At 49.2% G+C, this 23,931-nt stretch overlaps 1 protein-coding gene across 2 annotated transcripts in view; it reads right to left on the reverse strand.

Annotated features, from left to right (window-relative positions):
• foxn4 (forkhead box N4) overlaps positions 1-23,133 on the reverse strand; it is a 32,901-nt gene extending 9,768 nt beyond the window's left edge. Inside the window, exons 1-5 of one of the 2 annotated variants that reach the window (XM_033043788.1) lie at positions 22,937-23,133; positions 21,566-21,664; positions 2,917-3,089; positions 2,306-2,433; positions 847-957 (exon numbers count right to left, since the gene is read on the reverse strand). In XM_033043788.1, the coding sequence (XP_032899679.1) occupies positions 847-957; positions 2,306-2,433; positions 2,917-3,089; positions 21,566-21,651 (498 nt within the window). In that variant the 5' untranslated portion in view covers positions 21,652-21,664; positions 22,937-23,133. Of the gene's footprint in view, positions 1-846; positions 958-2,305; positions 2,434-2,916; positions 3,090-21,565; positions 21,665-22,408; positions 22,552-22,936 lie in introns of those variants that run through there. The other variant, XM_033043787.1, reaches the window with a different exon arrangement.
• Between the last annotated feature and the right edge of the window lie 798 nt (positions 23,134-23,931).

Raw genomic sequence — 23,931 nt, forward strand, 5'->3', positions numbered from 1 at the left:
TTAATTCCCGGGATGGCGGGACTGTCATATGCTGAGAGAATGGAGCGGCTGGGCTTGTACACTCTGGGTTTCGACCCGAAACGTTGCCTATTTCCTTCGCTCCATAGATGCTGCCTCACCCACTGAGTTTCTCCAGCATTATTGTCTACCTTTGATTTTCCAGCATCTGCAGTTCCTTCTTAAACAAATTTTTCCACGAGTAGTAGCTCTACTCAATAACCAAACATCTGTAGCCTCCATTTGCTCTGGTATTTTATTTAATTCACATGTTTAATCAATAATGTTTTATTATTAATGTTTAATGTTTTATGTGTCATTCCTAACTGTCGCTGTATGTCATGTTGTCACTTGCGGGCGGAGCACCAAGGCAAATTCCTTGTATGTGAATAGTTGGCCAATAAACTTATTCATTCATTCATTCATCTCTGGAGAACATGAACAGGTGACGTTTTGGGTCGGAGCCCCATCACGTATCCACCTGCACATCCATCCATTCCCCTCCATCCCCTGCATATCCACATAGCTGTCCAAAAGTCTTTTACATGCCACGATTGTATGTGCTTCAACCTTCACACACATAACCCCATCCAGGCACTCACCACCTTCTGTGTAACGAGCGCCCACGCAGGACACGGGGAGAACCTACAAACACCGTACAGACAGCACCCGTAGTCGGGTCTCGACTTGAAACGTCACCTATTCCTTCGCTCCATAGATGCTGCCTCACCCGCTGATTTTCTCCAGCATTTTTGCCTACCTTCGATTTTTCCAGCATCTGCAGTTCTTTCTTAAGCAAATCAATTGGCAATTAGAATGAGCAAACTCTAGTAATTCATGGCTGCTTACCTGTGGACCAGATTGTGAGAGGCTGTACAGTTGCTGAGCGTGAGTCTGGTACAGGGGTTGTTGTGTCGGAAACGCAGACTGTTGCTGCCCTGCCACGGAGTACTGAGAAATCTACGCAGAGACAGAATGAAGAGATCGCCATTAATAACATTTACTCACAGGTTTAACGACAGCACATGCTCCCGGAGGGGGTAGCTGAGGCAGGGACTATCGCTACCTTTAAGAAACATTTCGACTGGTACATGGATAGGACAGGTTTAGAGGGATACGGTACGATACGATAGAACTTTATTGATCCCAGGAGGGAAATTGATCTGCCAACAGTTATAAAACACAGGATACAGGAAACATGAAGTTAAAGTGACGAGTGGAAAGGATTGGGGATGTGCAAAGATTTTTTGGGGGGGGGGATTCAGTTTCAGTCTCGGTCTACCCCACGACAGAAGGGGGAGGAGTTGTACAGTTTGATAGCCACAGGGAAGAAGGATCTCCTGTGGCGTTCTGTGCTGCATCTTGGTGGGACCAGTCTGTTGCTGAAGGTGCTCCTCAGGTTGACCAGTGTGTCACGGAGGGGGTGAGCTGACCAAACGCAGGCAGGTGGGGCCGGTGTAGATGGTCGGTTTGGACAAGCCTGTTTCCATGCTGTATCACTCTGTGACTTACGAACGCTCTGCCTACCAGCCTCAATTTTGCTCCATAATAACACATATTGTGGTTGAGACACTTATAGATCGAACCCTCGTCAGTAGGGGTGGAATGGTCACCGTGACTGAGTTTGGCGGGAGTTTGCGAGTGAAGATCGTCATTAGTCCACGGGTGTGACCTACAGCAGCAGCAGAGACCTTGCTAGAGCTCTGACTTAACACGCGTATGTGTTTAACGGCTGTATTTGCCAATAAAGATCGTTTTATTCACAACGCGTGAATTACTAGAGTGGTGACCCCGACGTGATCACAACGCGTGAATTACTACAGTGGTGACCCCGACGTTCTCACAACACGTGAATCACTACAGTGGTGACCCCGACGTGATCACAACACGTGAATCACTACAGTGGTGACCCCGACGTTCTCACAACACGTGAATCACTACAGTGGTGACCCCGACGTGATCACAACACGTGAATTACTACAGTGGTGACCCTGACGTGATCACAACACGTGAATCACTACAGTGGTGACCCCGACGTGATCACAACACGTGAATCACTACAGTGGTGACCCCAACGTGATCACAACACGGGAATTACTAGAGTGGTGACCCCGACGTGATCACAACACGTGAATCACTACTGTGGTGACCCCGACGTGATCACAACGCATGCATTACTACAACATCCACAAAACCACTCTCACTTATCCCCCTGCAAAAGGATTACGATTAGATAGACATATTTTTAATCGGTGTTCGTACAATAGGCACCACACATGAGTTTGAACGTTCATTAGTGGGGACTTACATTTGGCCCGTGTGTTGGCATGGCGTTCATTCTCAGGATCCCTTGCTGCACGGATGCCTGTACCTGGATCATGGTCCCTTGCACTGAGGTTGGGGTCATGTTGCTCGACATGCCATGGAGTACCAGACCTAAGGCAAGCAGATGAAGGAGAGTGACTGGATAGCACGCAACAAAAGCCAGCACCGCCATTCAATGTGATCATGGCTGATCATCCCCAATCAGTACCCCGTTCCTGTCTTCTCCCCATATCCTCTGACTCCGCTATCTGTAAGAGCCCCTTTGGCTTTGGGCTTGGTTATCCTGGTTGAGCGCGTATCCTCGTGTTACAGTGCAGGCGCTTTGCGTGGCAGTTGTAATTAATAATAATCTGCTCACGTCGACACAAAATGCTGGAGTAACTCCGCATGACAGGCGGCAACTCTGGAGAGAACGAGTGGGTGATGTTCCAGGTCGAGAACGTTCTTCAGACCCGAAACGTCGCCCATTCCTCCTCTCCCGAAGATTCCGCCTGTCCCGCCGAGTTGCTCCAGCTATCTTCGTGTCTATCTTGGGTTAAAACCAGCGTTCCTTCATACATGTCTGCGTTGGCCTGGTGCTTTGGTGACTGATACCTGTTTGTGTTGCTAGTGCCGGGTTGTGTGCGTTGAGGTTGAAGTCCATGCGCCCGGTGGCCATCTGCTGCAAGCGCGGCACGTCGACGGAGGTCAGCCACGACAGCGACTGAAGGTCACTCGGGAGGTCTTCTTCGCTCAGCTGGGAAGGGTCAGGGGTCAAGAGGCCGGGACTGGAAGCAAAGAATATGCAGTAAAATCATGAGAAAAGTTTTTTTTTTTTTAGATTTTGCAACTGGATCCTGAGCTTTGCTGATTCTCAATGGAAACAAAAAACAGCAGCTAGAGCAGACCTGAGCTACGATCTATCTATGTTTTAAGAAGGAACTGCAGATGCTGGAATAATCGAAGCTAGACAAAAATGCTGGAGAAACTCAGCGGGTGCAGCAGCATCTATGAAGCGAGGGAAATAGGCGACGTTTCGGACCGAAACTCCATAGATGCTGCTGCACCCGCTGAGTTTCTCAGCATTTTTGTCTACCTACTATCTATCTATCTCATTGGTGACCCTCGGACTATCCTTGATCGGACTTTGCTGACTTTACCTTGCACTGAACGTCATTCCCTTATCATGTATCTGTGCACTGTGGATGGCCGGATTGTAATCATGTATTGTCTTTCCGCTGACTGGTTAGCACGCAACAAAAGCTTTTCACTGTACCTCGGTACACGTGACAATAAACTAAACTGATTACAAACTGCCTTTCATTGCACTGCTTTCAATAGCGGAGTCAGGGGATATGAGGAGAAGGCAGGAACGGGGTACTGACTGGGGATGATCAGCCATGATCACATTGAATGGCGGTGCTGGCTCGAAGGGCCAAATAGCCTACTCCTGCACTTATTTTCTATTGTCTAAAACGTTAGAGTGGTGGATGGAACTGCAGATGCTGGTTTAATCCGAGGATAGACACAAAAAGCTGGAGTAACTCGTCGGGTCAGGCAGCATCTCTGGAGAGAAGGATTGGGTGACGTTTGGGTCTCGACGGATGGGCCAAACACAGCCAGGTGGAAAGAATGAGGGGGAATTTCTTTAGTCAGAGGGTGGTGAATCTGTGGAATTCATTGCCACAGACGACTGTGGAGGCCAAGTCAATTGATGTTTTTAAGGCAGAGATAGATAAATTATTGATCAGTACGGGTGTCAGGGGTTATGGGGAGAAGGCAGGAGAATGGGGTTAGGAGGGATAGTTCAGCCATGATTGAATGGTGGAGTAGACTTGTTGGGCCGAATGGCCTGATTCTGTTGCTATCACTTATGAACGTATGATATTGCTGCATGGAAGAAGTGTGAAGAATCACCCGTTGACTTTACGGGGAACCTGGGGGGGGGGGGGGGGGGGGGGGTAAGGAGGAGAGAAAATTGAACTAGCAAACCTAACTGTAAGCTATTGGTGGCACGGTGGCGCAGCGATAGAGTTGCTGCCTCACAGCGCCTGGGTTCGATCCTGACCACGGGTGCTGTCTGTGCGGAGTTTGCACGTTCTCCCCGTGACCCGCCTGGCTTTTCTCCGAGACCTTCGGTTTTCTCCCGCACTCCAAAGACGTGCAGGTCTGCAGTTTAATTGGCTTGGTGTAAATGTGAAATTGTCCCCCGCGTGTGTGTGTGTGTGTGAGTGTGTGTGTGTGTGTGTGTGTGTGTGTGTGTGTGTGTGTGTGTGTGTGTGTGTGTGTGTGTGTGTGTGTGTGTGTGTGTGTGTGCAGCGTTAATGTGCGGGGAGCCGCTGGTCGGCACGGACTCGGTGGGCCGAAGGGCCTGTTTCCGCGCTGTATTTCTGAAACTAAACTAAACTAGAGGACTTTGCCAAGCCTTGTGGATGCCAATGTCAGTCTGAGCGCAGGGTGAGCAAGAGAGAGGGAGATCGAGAGAGGGGGGGGGGTGGGGGAAGAAAATAAGAGAGGCAGTTTGTGTACATTCATGTTCTCGGGAAGGAAAGCAGTTTGAATATTGAAAAGGGAGCCAATTACAGCCAGCCGATGATTAATAACGCACCCACTACTTAAAGAACAATTAAATTAGAGTTGCTGTGGCAACCGAAACTAGGCAGTTAGTATTAAGTCATGCAGTTCGAGAGGAAAAAAAAAAGGGGGGGGGGGGGGGCGGGGGGACGGGACGGTTAATACCAGTTGACCCCCTTGTCCAATTTTCCAATTGGCTCAAATCATAAGGCAACAAGCGGGAAATGATTTGAACGGCAATCAGGGCTGTAACATGGGCAACAGTTGTGTCATGTGTGCTTGGCTGATATGCCCCATTGTCCTGCTGGAACGGCAGCTCCTCCAGAGACGCGTGGGTCTTTTGTGTGTGTGTGTGTGTCGTCCGTCCCCCCGCCCCCCCACCCCCCCTCCCCTCACCATCCCCTTGTTTTGTTTTGTTTTTGCAAACGAGAAAAAAAAACTTGGCATCGATCTGTGTGAGGAGAGGGGTTGGAACAACAGCCGGCCCGGCACTCAACAGACACGGACTGCCATCTGCCAACCCCCCCCTCACCTCCCCCGGGGGACTTAGACTTAAACCCACCCGCACCTTCCCCAGCCCATCCTCTCTCACTGGCTCTCTCTCGCTCTCCCCCACTTGCCAAGAAAATGTGTGGCCCAGCATTTCGAAGGAGGAGACTGGAGGCGGGGGTGGGACCTGTTGTGAAGTCAGAGCTCACAGCTCACATCTCCGGCAGAGTGTGTGTGTGTGTGTAAAACCCACACCTTAGTTCGTTCACCAGCCCCCCCCCCCCACCCACCCCCCTCCCTCTCCTCAATAGCTTTAGTTTAGTTTAAGAAAGAACTGCAGATGCTGGTAAAATCGAAGTTGGAACCAAAATGCTGGAGAAACTCAGCGGATGAGACAATAGACATTAGGTGCAGGAGTAGGCCATTCGGCCATTCAATGTGATCATGGCTGATCATCTCCAATCAATACCCCGTTCCTGCCTTCTCCCCATATCCCCTGACTCCGCCGTCTTTAAGAGCCGTATCTAGCTCTCTCTTGAAAGAATCCAGAGATCCGGCCTCCACCGACCGAGGCAGAGGATTCCACAGACTCACAACTCTCTGTGTGAAAAAGACAATTCTCTGTTTGAGGCAGCATCTATGGAGAGAAGGAATTGGCGACATTTTGGGTCGAGACCCTAGCCCCACCCGCTGAGTTTCTCCAGCATTTTGTGTCTGGCTTTTAGTTGAGTTTTGGAGACACAGCGCAGATACAGGCCCTTCGGCCCGCCGAGCCCGTGCACGCGCACACACCTGGGACAATTCGTGCTTGCACCAAGCCAGTTGGTCGACAGCCCTGTGGAGTGTGGGGGGAAAGCAGAGATCTCTGATGAAAACCGCCCCCCAAACGCGGGTCGTGGGGAGAACATGCAAACTCCGCACAGACAGCACCCGTAGTCGGGATCGAACCCGGGTCTCAGCCACTGCAAACGCTGCTCTCAGGCAGCGTGATGCCCAGCTTCAGTAGCCAAATAGCTCGTTTTAATTTCAGCTTTGAGAGATACAGTGGGGAAACAGACCCATCTGAACACAAGCCTGAAGAAGGGTCCCGACCCGAAATGTCACTTATTTCTTTTCTCCGGAGATGCTGCCTGACACACTGAGTTATTCCAGCTTTTTGTGTCTATCTTCGATGGAAAACAGGCCCTTCGGCCCACCGTAGGTAGACAGAAGTGCTGGAGAAACTCAGCGGGTGCAGCAGCATCTATGGAGAGAAGGCACACAGAGTCCACGCCGACCATTGATCACCCGATCACACTCATTCTGTGCTACCCCACCTTCTTATTCGCTCTCTCTACGCAGTAGGGAACATTTTATTTTAGTGTTTGTTTTTAGTTTTAGAGATGCAGCGTGGAAACAGGCCCTTCGGCCCACCGAGTCCATGCCAACTATCGATCACCTACTCACACTAGCTCTATGCTATCCCACTTTCTCATCCGCTCCCTGTACAGTCGAGGCAATTTCCTTGTTAGTTTTAGAGATACAGCGTGCAAACAGGCCCTTCAGCCCACCAGCGATCATCTGTACGCTAGTACTGTCCTACACACTAGGGATAATTTACTGAGATATGTTAACTCACAAATCCGCACGTCTTTGGGATGTGGGAGGAAACCGGAGCACCCAGGGAAATCCCACGCGGTCACGGGGAGAACGTGCAGACTCCACACAGGCAGCACCCGTAGTCAGGATCGAACCCGGGTCTGTGGCGCTGTGAGTCAGCAACTCTACCGCTGCGCCACCGTGCCACCCGTTTACAATGACTAATTAACCTACAAATCTACAATTAACCAGAGCGTGAACAAGTAACTGTCAAACCCTAAACATAAACCTAGATGTCTGAAGAAACATAGAAAATAGGTGCAGGAGTAGGCCATTCGGCCCTTCGAGCAAGCACCGCCATTCAATACGATCATGGCAGATCATCCTAAATTAGTACCCCGTTCCTGCTTTCTCCCCATATCCCTTGATTCCGTTGGCCCTAAGAGCTAAATCTAACTCTCTCTTGAAAACACCCAGTGAATCGGCCTCCACTGCCTTCTGTGGCGGAGAATTCCACAGATTCACAACTCTCTGGGTGAAAAAGTGTTTCCTCATCTCAGTCCTAAATGGCCTGCCCCTTATTCTTAAACTGGTTCTGGACTCCCCCAACATGGGGAACATTTTTCCTGCATCTAGCCTGTCCAATCCCTTAAGAATTTAATATGTCTTCCTCTCTGTTCCTTTTCTATATGTTCCTTCTCTCAAGAGATGCAGCCTGTCCCGCTGAGTTACTCCAGCATTTTGTGGCTATCTTTGGTGTAAACCAGCATCTGCAGTTCCTTCCTGCACCTAAACTACTGGTTGTTACGAATGGGAGAATAAATTGAGCAATAGATTTAGTCTCTGAGTGCTCACTATAAAACAGTGTAAAAAATAACCTCAATCTGTGGCTAAGTTAGTTCGAAAGACCGCATCGCTCGAAATAAAGCTCCAATTTTCCTTTCACCTCTCTTTCCTGCCTTCCTTGCGCCAAACTGCTTGGCCAAAATAAGCTTTCAGTATTTAAGACAAGGAACTGCAGATGCTGGAAAATTGAAGGTACACAAAAATGTTGGAGTAAGTCAGCGGGTGCAGCAGCATCTATGGGGTGAAGGAAATAGGCAACGTTTCGGGTGGAGACCCTCTTTTTCAGACTGAAGACGCAATTGTACTTCATGTACTCCACTACCTCCAACAGCCTTGAGATGAAACACACCAAAGCTCTTGAGTCGTGGTGGCTGGAGACTTCAACCAAGCCAAGTCGAGGAGCATACGACCAAAGTCCAACCAGCAAGTCTCTCGTCCCACCAGGGGGGACAGAACACCTTCGACCACTGCCACACATCATCGACCACATCTCGGGAACTCTGATCATCTCAGTTGTGCTTCAGCTCCTAGCCCACAGACAAACATTGAAGCGGGTGGATCCGGTGCAATAAACAATAGACAATAGGTGCAGGAGGAGGCCATTCGGCCCTTCGAGCCAGCACCGCCATTCAATGTGATCATGGCTGATCATCCCCAAGCAGTACCCCCGTTCCTGCCTTCTCCCCATATCCCCTGACTCCGCTATCTTTAAGAGCCCTATCTAGCTCTCTCTTGAAAGCATCCAGGGAACCAGCCTCCACCGCCCTCTGAGGCAGAGAATTCCACAGACTCACCACTCTCTGTGAGAAAAAGTGTTTCCTCGTCTCCGTTCTTAATGGCTTACTCCTTATTCTTAAACTGTGGCCCCTGGTTCTGGATTCCCCCAACATCGGGAACATGTTTCCTGCCTCTAGCATGTCCAAGCCCTTAGCAATCATATATGTTTCAATGAGATTCCTTCTCATCCTTCTAAACTCCAGAGTGTGCAAGCCCAGCTGCTCCATTCTCTCAGCGCATGACAGTCCCGCCATCCCGGGAATTAACCTTGTAAACCTACGCTGCACTCCCTCAATAGCAAGAATGTCCTTCCTTAAATTAGGGGACCAAAACTGTACACAATACTCCAGGTGTGGTCTCACTGGGGCTCTGTACAACTGCAATAGGTGCAGAGAGTTGTGAAACGCTGGTCCAACGGAGACGGATTGCATCTTCATGCCACTGCTGTCGGTCAATGGACAGGGTCCGCATTCAGGGATTCCACAGCTAACCTGAGTGGGTGCGCCATTGCCGAGACCAACGTCATCAGCAAATGGGTGGAAGACTGTGTGCCGACAAAGACAATCTCCGGTGTTCTCCAAACGGGAACCATGGATGAACCGCGATGGTTAAGGCCGAGTCATAGAGTGATACAGCATAGAAACAGGCCCTTCGGCCCAACTTGCCCACACCGGCCAACAATGTCCCAGCTACACTAGTCCCACCTGCCTGCGTTTGGTCCATATCCCTCCAAACCTGTCGTACCCATGTGGAACGCACTAAATCCAGTCTACCCAGCGGCCTTGACCCACTGCTGTTCGCCTGCCGCCACAACAGGTTCACGGACTATGCCTCTGCCCTGGCCCTACACTCATCCCCAGATGCCTGGATAAGAGAGACACCTTCGTCAGACTCCTATTCATAGACCACAGCTCTGCCTTTAATACCATTATACCATCCAAGCTCATCGCCAAACTAGCGGGGCTTGGGGCCGGCACACAGCTCCGCAACTGGATCCTCGACTTCCTGACCAACAGACCCCAATCACTGAGGATAGGGGGACTAATCATCCCCCTCGATAACCCTCGACAAGGCTGCGTTGTCAGCCCCGCTTCTTTACTCCTTGTACAGCCACGACTGCACAGCCACGTAGAAATCGCATTTAGTTTCCAAATTCGCAGGCGACGCCGCCATTGTGGGCCGGATATCAAATAATGATGAGACGGGGGAAAGGGGGAGGAGATGGAGAACCTCGTGCCCTGGTGTCGAAACAACAACCTTTCTCTCGATGTCAACAAGACAACGGAGACAGTGATCGACTTCAGGAAGTGAAGCCGTGCGGCGCGCGTTCCCCAGTTTGCATTGACGGCGCCGGAGTAGCGATGGCAGAACACTTCAAATTCCCCGGAGACAATATCACCAACAACTTCTCCTGGACCTCCCATAGTGAAGCAACGGCCAAGAAAGCACACCAATGCCTCTACTTCCTTAGAAGGCTGAGGAAGTTCGGCATGACCCCTACAACTCTCATCAACTTCTACAGATGCGCCGCAGCAAGCATTTTATCGGGATGCATCACAGCACGGTTTGGGAACGGCTCCGTCCAAGACCGCGAGAAATTGCAGCGAATTGTGGACGTAGCCCAGACCGCCGCGCAAACCATCGACCACATTTACACCTCACGCTGCCTCGGCAAGGCCAGCAGCATCATCAAGGACGGACTTGGACTTTTCTGGCTTAGAAGCCCTGTCCCACGGTACGAGTTCATTCCAAGAGCTCTCCCGAGTTTAAAAAAAAATCAAACTCGTGGTAAGCACGGAGAATGAACGTAGCGGGTACGTCGGAGCTCGGGGACGTCTCTTAGCGCTAACGGCAGGTACTCGGGAAGACTCGCTAACGGCAGGTACTCGGGAAGATTCGTGAAGATTTTTCAACATGTTGAACAATGTCCACGAGAGCCCCGAGTACCGACGAGCGGCCATTGCCGTAAATATCCGAGTTCGAATCAGGGCAAACTCGGGAGAGCTCTTGGAATGAACTCGTACCGTGGGACGGCCCTAAAGGTTATTCTCTTATCAGGTATCTACACACTGTAACTGGATCGATTGCAACCGTGGATTTTCTTTCTGCTGACTGGTTAGCGCGCAACAAAAGCTTTTCACTGTACCTCGGTGCACGTGACAACAAACGTAACTGAGGTCACGAGGAGAACGAGTAAACACCGTACAGGCCGCAACTCTACCACTGCGCCACCATGCCGACATTCTTCTGGAGAATTGGTCCGCCATTTGGTTTCCAAGGATTACTAAAGGCAGAGGCCCCATAGTCCATGTGGCGGGGCTGGAAGCTGGAAGTATCCCGAGCTAATTCTGCTACCACCATCATCTACTGCAGCAAGTGATGGCTCCCACTGATGGTCGCCGGAAGCTTGCGTCCTTTTCCAGACGGACGATGGCAGCGAGGCCGACATTTGTAACATGGAGGATGGACAGGGAAGAAGACGACTCATGGCAGAGCAATGGGGAGGGGACGAAGGCCAAAAGATGCAGGTGGAGGTGACCCGGGCAGGGCCACTGTTGGCTTAATAAGTTGGAGGATCACCAGCAAGGCTAGCAGCCATCGCCTGGTCTTCCAGCAGACTGTCACGGAATATTTGGCCTATTCCCATGGGATAACTTTCAATGATGCAAGCACGGTTCGGTTTATCCATAACACAGATGCACCTGGGTTTTCTCCGGGTGCTCCAGTTTCCACCCATCTTCCAAAGATGTGCAGGTTTGTAGGTTAAGTGGCTTCTGAAAATCGTCCCTAGTGTGCGTAGGACAGTGTGGCAGCGCACATCAAATCCCCCCTCCCTTTAGCCCTCTATATCCATGCACAAGTGAGAATAAATCTTCCCCGGGAAAAAGAAAAAAAAATCGTCAGTGCCTCCGAGATATTGCAGTCACGGATCTGTCAACTTGAGCGGCTCAGTGGTGCAGAGGGTAGAGTTGCTGCCTTACAGTTGCTGCTTACTGCGCCAGGGACCCGGGTTCGATCCCGTCTGTACGAAGTCTGTACGAAGTCTGTACGTTCTCCCCGCGACCTGCGTGGGTTTTCTCCGGGATCTCCGGGTTTCCTCCCACACGCCACAGACGCACAGGTTTGTTGGTTAATTGGCTTCGGTAAAAATAGTAAATTGTCCCCAGTGTGTGTTGGACGGTGCTAGCGTGCGGGGATCACGGGTCGGTGCCGACTCGGTGGGGCGCAGGGCCTGTTTCCGCACTGTATCTCCAAAACTAAAGAAACTGAACTAGACTAAAATAGGGTCTCCTCGGTTGCAAAGATTTATCCAGCCTGTATGGCAAACTTGGTAACCCTAAACCTGGTCTCAGTACTTCCATTGTTCTCAAGAATACCCTTTGTTGATCAGCCCTTAGCCTAATTGGACTTGGCTGTCTGCCATTCACCAAGGCATGCAGAAGCACTACAATGGCCATGGCTCAACAGACAGGGTTTAACCATATATACTGTACCGCTTTACTGGTGGTCTCATTGGTCCGACCAATACACCCTGTACATGGTTCTAGAGCCTCTACCTGAGCCTGCGCTCCCTCAATCTGTCCGCTTCCACCCCTCCTGGCCAAAAGGTCATGGGTTCAAACCAGACACCGAATACCGAATTGTGAAACAATTGTGTGTGTGTGTGTGTGTGTGTGTGTGTGTGTGTGTGTGTGTGTGTGTGTGTGTGTGTGTGTGTGTGTGTGTGTGTGTGTGTGTGTACGTGTGTGTGTGTGTACGTGTGTGTGTGTACGTGTGTGTGTGTGTGTGCGTGTGTGCGTGTGTGTGTGTGTGAATATGTGTGTGTATGTGTACGTGTGTATGTGTACGTGTGTGTGTGTGTGTGTGCGTGTGTGTGTACATGTGTGTGTGTGTGTGTACGTGTGTGTGTGTACGTGTGTGTGTACGTGTGTCTGTGTGTGTGTGTGTGTATGTGTGTGCGTGTACGTGTGTGTGTGTGTACGTGTGTGTATGTGCTCACATGAATGTGCGTGTGTGTGTGTGAATACGTGCGTGTACGTGCGTGCTTGTGTGCATATGTGTTTATGTGTGTATTCTATTGTGGATTCATGTGGTTTCTATTTATTAATGTTATCTTGTATGTGTGCGTATTTGCTTGTGTGTTTACATGTGTGTGTGTGTGTTTATGTGCATGTGTTTATGAGTGTGTGTGTATGAGTGCGTATATATGTGTGTGTACGTGTATGCCTATGCACGCGCGTGTGTGTATGTGTGCATCTGAGTATGACTGCGTGCATGTGTGTGTGCATGTGTGTGTGTGTACGTGTGTGCCTATGCGCATGTGTGTGTGTGTGTGTGTGTGTGTGTGTGTGTGTGTGTGTGCGTATGTGTGCATGTGTGTGTGTGTGCGTGTGTGTGTGTGTGTGTGTGCCTATGCGCATGTGTGTGTGTGTGTGTGTGTACATGAGCGTATGTGCCATGTTTGTCCAGCAATCTCAACCCTCTGCCAAACCCTTCAGCAACTCGTCTCTCCACTCCCAGCTAAAATGGACATTAAAGTGGAAGAACTGAATTCAAATGCAAAAACATCGACTTAGCCAAATTGCCGGCGGCTTTGATGTCTTCAGGCCCAGAGAGCTGCCAGCAGTGAGGCAAACGTTGAAAGTGAAACTAAGGGTGGATGATGCAGGAAATGATTGCTGTACCTCTGTGTATAACGTGGAACTGAGTAACAATATCTATTCCGTCCTGGGCCTCCTGCATTGCCAGCCTGCGGCCGCATGCACACTGAAGCAGCAGCACCAACGGGCACAGAGCGCTGGAATAACGCAGTCAAAGCCCTGTCCCACAGTACGAGTTCATTCCAAGAGCTCTCCCGAGTTTGCCCTGATTCGAACTCGGAGATTTACGGTAATGGCCGCTCGTCGGTACTCGGGGCTCTCGTGGACATTTTTCAACATGTTGAAAAATCCTCACGAGTCTTCCCGTACTTACCTGCCGTTAGCGAGTCATCCCGAGTACCTGCCGTTAGTGCTAAGAGACGTCCCCGAACTCCGACGTACCCGCTACGTTCATTCTCCGTGCTTACCACGAGTTTGATTTTTTTTTAAACTCGGGGGAGCTCTTGGAATGAACTCGTCCCGTGGGACAGGGCTTTAATCTTTAAGTAGATGATCGGCCATATTGAATGGCGGTGCTGGCTCGAAGGGCCGAATGGCCTACTCCTGCACCTATTTTCTATGTGGTAACTCAGCGGGTCAGGCAGCATCTCTGGAGAACATGGGTTTTTGCTCGGGACCCTACTTCAGAAACAGCATCTCAAATTCGATTTGGGTAGCTTACATCCCAACACTATGAACATTGAATTCTCCAATTTTAAGCATTAATCTTCCAACACCGTTCTCATATTTAAGTAACACCCCTTCCCCCCCTTTCTAAAATTGTGCCCCCAAATTTTAAGGAACAACCCCCCTTTTTAAGTAATCTCCTCCTTCCCCCTTGTTTTTCTTGTGACACCAGTTTTAAGTAACACCACCTATTTTTATTAGGAAGGTGTTTAGATTTTGTTAGGAAGAAATGAAGAAAGGACATTGATGATAAATGATGTAATTTTAAAGGGGAACCTCAGGAGAATGTTCGCTCTGAGAGCTTTGATGATGACAGGTCACCAAAGCATTTAATTAAAGATTAAAGAGTCAGAGGTTTAAAAAATAAACCCACAGCGTGTAAAGTCTAGGAAGTTATGTGCAGCTGTGATCAATATTTGGCCTCAACTGTGAATGTGCCCAATACTACATAATATGGTTTCTGAATGCTTCAGAAAGGGTATGGAAGAGGCTGGCACGGTGGCGCAGCGGTAGAGTTGCTGCCTCACAGCGCCAGGGACCCCCGGGTTCAATCCTCACCTCGGGTGCTGTCTGTGCGGAGTTTGCACGTTCTCCCCGTGACCCACGTGGGTTTTCTCCGGGTGCCCCTGGAGTATGTAGGGTAGAACTGGTGTACAGGCGGGTGATCGTTGGTTGGCGTGGACTAGGTGTGGACGTGCGCTGTCTGTGCGGAGTTTGCACGCTCTCGCTGTCACCCTAGGCTGAGAGAGTAAAATGCCAAAAAGGGCCAGATGGGCGCTGTATCTCTGAAGCCGAAAGAGTGCCTCTTCGCCCTTTCATTTCAGGTCACAAGATCGTAAGGAATAGTAGAATTAGGCCATTTGGCCCATCATGTCTGATCTACATCCCTCTCAACCTCATTCTCCTGCCATTCTCGCCATAACCCCTGATGGGCCAAATGGCCTAATTCTACTAATACAAGGTGAAAATCAGTGCGGCATTTCTAACTGAGGTGGATTCAAAGATCAAATTGGTATTGAATTATGATCAGATGTGACACTTTTAAAAGTTTCTGTTCGGGTAGTGGGGAAAGTGGGGGGAGGGGGGTTGGAGAGGGTAATGGGGGGGTGGAGGGGGGGTGTGGGGGGGAGGGGGTTGGAGAGGGGTGGTGAGGGGGATGAGGGGAGTGGGGTGGTGGGGGGGTTCTAGAGTGATGGCGAGGGGATTGGAGAGTGGTGGTGAGGGCAATGGGGGGGGGTGGTGGGGTGGGGAATGTGGGGGAGGGAGGTTGCAGGGGGGAGGGGAGGGGAGCGGGGCAGGGTATAAACGCTCTTTGTACAGTCGGTTTAGCTCACCCATCGCAGCCCACAGGCTTGGAGGAGCTGCCGAACCTGACGCATGCAGAACCTACACTGACATCTACAAAGCTGCAGACGGCCTTCAATCACCTCATTATAGAAACATAGAAACATAGACAATAGGTGCAGGAGTAGAGGCCATTCGGCCCTTCGAGCCTGCACCGCCATTCAATATGATCATGGCACATTATCCCAGCTTCCTTACAAACTATGGACTTGCTCAACACTTAAGGGTGAGATAGATAAGAATCTTGTGGAGGAAGGAACTGCAGATATTGGTTTAAACCATAGACACAAAGTGCTGGAGTAACTCAGCGGGACAGGCAGCATCTCTGGAGAGAAGGAATGGGTGATGTTTTGACACAAAACGTCACCCATTCCTTCTCTCCAGAGATGCTGCCTGTCCCGCTGAGTAACTCCAGCATTTTCTGTCTATTTCTGTACATGTGATTGTTATAGCAGGGTTTTTCCACAACAAGTGGTCATATGTGGCCAGTGAATCGAGGGCAGTTTGTTGTGTATATGTGTTTGTTGTGTATATGTGTTTGTTGTGTATATGTGTTTGTTGTGTATATGTGTTTGTTGTGTATATGTGTTTGTTGTGTATATGTGTTTGTTGTGTATATGTGTTTGTTGTGTATATGTGTTTGTTGTGTATATGTGTTTGTTGTGTATATGTGTTTTTGTGTATATGTGTTTGTTGTGTATATGTGTTTGTTGTGTATATGTGTTTGTTGTGTATATGTGTTTGTTGTGTATATGTGTTTGTTGTGTATATGTGTTTGTTGTGTATATGTGTTTGTTGTGTATATGTGTTTTTGTGTATATGTGTTTGTTGTGTATATGTGTTTGTTGTGTATATGTGTTTGTTGTGTATATGTGTTTTTGTGTATATGTGTTTGTTGTGTATATGTGTTTGTTGTGTATATGTGTTTGTTGTGTATATGTGTTTGTTGTGTATATGTGTTTGTTGTGTATATGTGTTTGTTGTGTATATGTGTTTGTTGTGTATATGTGTTTGTTGTGTATATGTGTTTGTTGTGTATATGTGTTTGTTGTGTATATGTGTTTGTTGTGTATATGTGTTTTTGTGTATATGTGTTTGTTGTGTATATGTGTTTGTTGTGTATATGTGTTTATTGTGTATATGTGTTTGTTGTGTATATGTGTTTGTTGTGTATATGTGTTTGTTGTGTATATGTGTTTTTGTGTATATGTGTTTGTTGTGTATATGTGTTTGTTGTGTATATGTGTTTATTGTGTATATGTGTTTGTTGTGTATATGTGTTTGTTGTGTATATGTGTTTGTTGTGTATATGTGTTTGTTGTGTATATGTGTTTGTTGTGTATATGTGTTTGTTGTGTATATGTGTTTGTTGTGTATATGTGTTTCTTGTGTATATGTGTTTGTTGTGTATATGTGTTTGTTGTGTATATGTGTTTGTTGTGTATATGTGTTTATTGTGTATATGTGTTTGTTGTGTATATGTGTTTGTTGTGTATATGTGTTTGTTGTGTATATGTGTTTGTTGTGTATATGTGTTTGTTGTGTATATGTGTTTGTTGTGTATATGTGTTTATTGTGTATATGTGTTTGTTGTGTATATGTGTTTGTTGTGTATATGTGTTTGTTGTGTATATGTGTTTGTTGTGTATATGATATTTCTCCATCATCAATTAAATCTGTCGGATGTGAAGGAGAAATAGATTCTTGATTTGCACGGGGGGTCGGGGGTTATGGGGAGAAGGCAGGAGAATGAGGTTGGGAAGGAGAGATAGATCAGCCATGATTGAATGGTAGAGTGGACTTGATGGGCCGAATGGCCAAAATCTGCTCCTTGAACATGAATGCCTTGTCAGGGAACTACAGCCTCAGCACTAACCGCAGTACAAGGAAATATTTGAGATAAAACAAAAGTTAATGAACTAATATTAGAATAATGAAAGGCATAGCCAGGATGGATGTGGAGAGGATGTTTCCACTGGTGGGAGAGTCTAGAACCAGAGGTCACAGCCTCAGAATTAAAGGGCCATCTTTCAAAAAGGAGGTGAGGAGGAACTTCTTTATAGAAACCATAAAAAATAGGTGCAGGGGGAGGCCGTTCGGCCCTTCGAGCCAGCACCGCCATTCATTGTGATCATGGCTGATCATCCCCAATCAATAACCCGTGCCTGCCTTCTCCCCATATCCCTTGATTCCACTAGCCCCTAGAGCTCTATCTAACTCTCTCTTAAATCCATCCAGTGACTTGGCCTCCACTGCCCTCTGTGGCAGGGAATTCCACAAATTCACAACTCTCTGGGTGAAAAAGTTTTTTCTCACCTGTCTTAAATGACCTCCCCTTTCTTAGTCAGGGAGTAGTTAATCTGTGGAATTCATTGCCACTGAGGTCTGTGGAGGCCAAGTCAGTGGATATTTTTGAGGCAGAGATAGACAAACTCTTGATTAGGACGGGTGTCAGGGGTTATGGGGAGAAAGCAGGAAAATGGGATTAGATCAACCACGATGGAATGGCGGATTCGACGATGGGCCGAATGGCCTAATTCTACTCTTATCACTTGTGAGCTTGTAAAGAGGAAATACCTCATTCACATATTGAATCCTTTCGTGAAGGGATAGCACCAGGCACATTGTCGAATTCATGACTTGAAGTAGGTTGGCCATTAAATAGAGGCTTTGAACTTTCATTCTGAGCCACCAGCTAGCTGACTGATGTCAGATTCACCTTCCTGACCCAGGGTCAGAGTCACAAGGATTGAATGAGAGAACAACTTGGCCTCCACAGCCTTCTGCGGCAAAGAATTCCACAGATTCACCACCCTCTGACTAAAGAAATTCCACCTCATCTCCTTCCTCAAAGAACGTCCTTTAATTCTGAGGCTGCGACCTCTGGTCTTAGACTCTCCCACTCTCCTCTCCACTCTCCTCTCCTCCTCTCCACTCTATCCAAGCCTTTCACTATTCTGTACGTTTCAATGAGGTCCCTCCTCATTCTCTGGAGAGAAGGAATAGGTGACGTTTCGGGTCGAGACCCTTCTTCAGACTGAATCACGGGGGGGGGGGGGGGCAGCGAGAGAGGGTGTTGCAGAACCTTCGTCAGAGGGAGGAGGAGAACGGCTTCACAGTAGAAGTACCTTGAGGAGATTGTGCAGTGGAGCAGACGAAATGTGTAGGAAGGAAGTCAAGGAACTGCAGATGCTGGTTTACACCGAAGATAGACACAAAGAGCTGGAGTCATGGAGGAATTGCAGATGCAATGTGTGGAGAGAGAGGGGTGTCTGCCACCTTGGCCTACACGATTCTCAATAGTCATGTGTAACACACATGTTCATACACACGTGCTCACACATACACACACGCACGCATAAACACATATACACACACATGCATACACGCACATACACGCGCATATACACACACACACATATACACGCTTACACACTACACGTGCACGCATATATATACACACACACACACGCACATACATGCGCGCAACACACATACACACATGCATATACGCACATACACGAGCATATACACACACACATACATACATGCTTACACACTACACGTACACGCATATATATATACACACACACATACACATACATACTGCCAAGACACTACACATACACACATAGGTATATACACAGACATACACTCAATGCTTGTACACACAAATGCACACGTATACACACACACACATAAACACACGCACACATACACACTTACACGTGCACAGGCACATACACACATACACACACACATAGGCACATTTAAACTACATTTAAAACATCAAGGAACTGCAGATAGATACAAAGTGCTGGAGTAACTGCGGGTCAGGCAGCATCTCTGGAGAACACCGAAAATAGACACAAAACGCTGGAGTAACTCAGCGGGACAGGCAGCATCACTGGAGAGAAGGAACGGGTGACGTTTCGGGTCGAGACCCTTCTTCAGGCTGAGAGTCAGGGGAGAGGGAGACACAGAGATATGGAAGGGTAAGGTGTCAAAACGAGAGATCAAATGGGATGGGGGAGAAGGAGAATGCAGAATGGGTCATTGTTCGCTGAGGGGAAGGTAGCCGACGTGTGAGCGTCCCGGGGCAACTTAGATACAGACTAACCCAGAGTACCTCAGAGCCCAGACTGGGGCAGGTTTGGAGGGATATGGACCAAGCGCGGGGCAGGTGGGACTGGTGTCGCTGGGACATTGTTGGCCGGTGCGGGCAAGTTGTGTCTCCACACTGTGTCACTCGATGACTCGAGAACTGACCCATCCATCCTTTAACAGACCCGTCCCAGCAATCAATCCTTGCCCACAGCGCCGCAAACCTGCCCCGACATGTCGAGGCTATTCATCTTGAGCACAAGTAAGTAACAGTTTTACAAGAACAAGTTGCCCACGGCAGAGCGGGAGCGGGTGTAAGCTCGGGATGGGGAAGATGAGCTCAAGGCCAGCAGCGGGTGGCAGCCAGCCAGCCAGCCAGCCAGCCAGCCAGCCAGCCAGCCAGCCAGCCAGCCAGCCAGCCTGCCAGCCAGCCAGCCAGCCAGCCAGCCAGCCAGCCAGCCAATCTAAATTCCTTTCATATTTACTTTCCACGTTACTTGCTGGGCGCACCTAAATGACAATAGACAATAGACAATAGGTGCAGGAGTAGGCCATTCGGCCCTTCGAGCCTGCACCGCCATTCAATATGATCATGGCTGAGTTGGATGATCAGCCATGATCATATTGAATGGCGGTGCAGGCTCGAAGGGCCGAATGGCCTACTCCTGCACCTATTTTCTATGTTTCTATGCTTCTATCCCCAATCAGTACCTCGTTCCTGCCTTCTCCCCATATCCCCCGACTAGGAGACTAGCTATCTTTAAGAGCCCTATCTAACGCTCTCTTGAAAGCATCCAGAGAACCTGCCTCCACCGCCCTCTGAGGCAGAGAATTCCACAGACTCACCACTCTCTGTGAGAAAAAGTGTTTCCTCGTCTCCGTTCTAAATGGCTTACCCCTTATTCTTAAACTGTGACCCCTGTTTCTGGACTTCCCCCCAACACCGGGAACATGTTTCCTGCCTCTAGCGTGTCCAAGCCCTTAACAATCTTATATGTTTCAATGAGATACCCTCTCATCCTTCTAAACTCCAGAGAGTACAAGCCCAGCTGCTCCATTTTTCTTTTCCCGTTACTTGCTGGGGCTGGGCGCACCTAAATGCATTAATTTGCAGTACTTTGGAGTCGGCCACAGACATGCTGGAGTAACTCAGCGGGACAGGGGCAACATCTCTGGAGAGATGTGGCTTTTTGAGTTCCACAAAGCAAATTCCACAAACTAAGATTATTTGGCAAAATCTTAATGGCAAGCGATGGGGACTGGCCAACTTGGTGGGCATGGGCTAGCTGGGCCGAAAGGCTTATTTCCCCCGCCCTGTAGCTCGATGGCTGAGTCAATCATATTTAGTTACACAGCATGGAAACAGACCCTTCGGCCCAACTTGCGCATGCCGTCTAAAATGTCCCATCGCCACTAGTCCCCACCGTTTGGGCCCGCGTTTGGCCCATATCCAGATGATCATTTCCTATCGAAGATAGACACAAAATGCTGGAGTAACTCAGGGGGGGACAGGCAGCATCTCTGGAGAGAAGGACTGGGTGACATTTCGAGTCGAGACCCTTCTTCAGACATCTCGACCCGAAATGTCACCCATTCCTTCTCTCCGGAGACGCTGCCTGTCCCGCCGAGTTACTCCAGCATGTTGTGTCTATCTTCGGTGTAAACCGGCATCTGCAGTTCCTTTACACGCACTTCCTAACCATGCACCCCGTCCAAATGTCTTTGAAATGGTGTTATAGCATTTGCCTCGACTACCTCCTCTGGCAGAAGACCTAAGATAGACACAGAGTGCTGGATGGAGTAACTCAGCGGGTCAGGCAGCATCTCTGGAGAATGGGTGGGTGACATTTCGGGTCATTTGAGACCCTTCTTCGGACTGCCTCCTCTGGCAGTTCGTTCCACGCACCCACCACCCTCTGTGTGAATGAAGTGGTCCCTCAGGTTCCTATTAAATCTTTCCCTCCTCACCTTAAACCTATGTCCTCTGGTTCTTGATTACCCAACTCCGGGTAAAAGACTCCCCCCCCCCCCCCACACGGCCTTGTACACCTCTATAAGATCACTCCTCATCCTCCTGCGCTCCAAGGAGTAGAGTCTTAGCCTGCCCAACTTCTCCCTACAGCTCAGGCCCTCAAGTCCTGGCAACATCCTCGTCAACAGTGGGTTTTTTTTAGTCTACCCGTTACTTTCCCGCCGCCCCCATCAAAACCAAATCTGCCCCTTACCTGTATTCCTGAGCTGGGAGTTGAAGGCTGGGCTCGGGTGTCCTTAGAATCCCTGACATTTCCGATCTGATGTCGTTTTCGATCATCTCCGTCCAACCACTAAAGCGTGAGCACACACACGCACACACACACACACACACACACACACACACACACACACACACACACACACACACACACACACACGTACACACACACACAAACACACACACACACACACACACACACACACACACACACACACACACAGGCGGAAAATAAAAGAGAGCAGGTTATTTTTTTGGGGGGTAACCAACTCCAAACTAACTTGTAGCTATCCAACACTTCAGGAAATCGCAACACCATTCAAACACACACACACACACATACACACACACACACAGGACAGATTAAATAAACCCCATTGCAGCGAGGGGAAAAAACACCAGCAGTCATAACAACTTAACAACAACGACTGCAATAAATCGAGTATTAATAAACTCTTTAAACTTAGTGGTGACTCTCTTAGCAAACTTAGCAAGATTCTCTTTTGTCAAATTCTCACTGCACGGATGCAATCCCCCAAATATGCATGAAAGAGTCACAACATAACATGATGCACTAAAGAGCCACATATACACACATTTATATTGTAAAGCAACAATATTTTACATGGGGGGGGGGGGGTAGCTGGATAATAATTCACTACAGTTCAATACCGTGCACACATGTATCCAAAAGTCTGGCATTGCATTTGGACATAAGATGTTTGCAGCATTCAGTCAGAGTGCCTGTGCATCACCAGAAGTTTGCTCTGCTGCTTGCAGGCAGGCAGCAAGCGACAGAAGAGAAGGGTCTCTGTACCTGATGAGATTTTCCTATCGCTCCGACCTGCTGCTGCTTCAATTTTTGAATCCCACTCAAACGGTTTTTTAAATTTCCCGGCTCGTCTGGAAGGCTGCCCTCCTGACGCATGCGCGCTGATTGGGGAATCGGTTGTGTGTGGGGGGGTGGGGGGGTGGGGGGGGGGGGGTGAGAAATCGATTAGTCGGATCGGTGAGGGATTTTTTTTTTTTGCCTTCCCCGAGATCGATTCGATGGGCTTCCCTTTTTTTTGCCACCTGCTGCTCGCTACATTTCCCACCGCTCCTCTAGCAGAGAGACAGAGACAGAGACAGAGAGACAGAGACAGAGACAGAGAGACAGAGAGACAGAGAGACAGAGACAGAGAGACAGAGACAGAGACAGAGACAGAGACTGAGAGAGAGAGAGACAGAGAGACAGAGAGACAGAGAGAGGCCGGAAAGATACAGGGGAAAGTTTTCACTCACAACAAAACAAAAAGTTTGCACAAACTTTCTACTTTCTCTCTCAAAAGTTGCAAACTCCTACCGAATTTGTCCGGCAGAGATTCTCCGCCTTGCGCCTGGAATTTAACTACATTTATACATGTATATATATCTTCAAAATAAAAGATGCAACTAGGATTCTTGTAAACTTGTGTCCAGGCTGCGTTGTTAATTTCAGTTGTCTGTTTCAAGGGGGTTTTGAGGGGTCTGTTACACTTGTTCTCTCTCCCTGGTGCTGGAATCCCTCTCTTTCTCTCTATCGCTCCCCTCTCTCTCTCTCCCCCACTCTTTCTCTCCCCCACTCTCTCTCTCCCTCTCCCCCCTCTTTCTCTCCCTCTCTCCCCTCTTTCTCTCTCTCTCCCTCTCTCCCCCCCTCTCTCTCTCTTTCTCTCCCTCCCGACCCCTCTTCCCCTCCTCCCTATTTCTCTCCCCCTCACCCTCTCTCTCTTCCTCTCCCCCCTCTGTCTCCCTCTTCTTTCTCTCTCTCTCCCCCTCTCTCTCTCCCTTTCTCTCTCCCCCTCTCTCTCTCCCTTTCTCTCTCACCCTCTCTCTCCTTCCGTCCCCCTCTCTGCTCCAGGCCGTTAGCCCTCACTCACTCTGCCTTCCCTGCCCACACGGTGCCAGCCAGCTCTCTCTGTGTCCCCGCACAACCCCGCCTCCCCGGCCGCCCTGCCCCGCCACCCAGCCCGCGCCTGCCCGGCCGCTCAGCGGGAAAAGCGGCGGGAGAAGCGGGCGAGGCAGCGCGGCCTGTACCGGGACTGTGGGGTCCATCATGTGTGTGTGTGTGTGTGTGTGTGTGTGTGTGTGTGTGTGTGTGTGTGTGTGTGTGTGTGTGTGTGTGTGTGTGTGTGTGTGTGTGTGTGTGTGTGTGTGTGTGGTGTGTGTGTGTGGTGTGTGTTGTGTGTGTGTGTGTGTGTGTGTGTGTGTGTGTGTGTGTGTGGATGTGTGTGTGTGTGTGTGTGAGCAAGTGTGTGTTTGTGTGTGGGTGTGTGGGCGTGTGTGTGGGTGTGTGGGTGTGTTGGTGTGGTGTGTGCTGGG

This window comes from Amblyraja radiata, chromosome 25, assembly GCF_010909765.2.
Source record: "Amblyraja radiata isolate CabotCenter1 chromosome 25, sAmbRad1.1.pri, whole genome shotgun sequence".
Taxonomy (NCBI): domain Eukaryota; kingdom Metazoa; phylum Chordata; class Chondrichthyes; order Rajiformes; family Rajidae; genus Amblyraja; species Amblyraja radiata.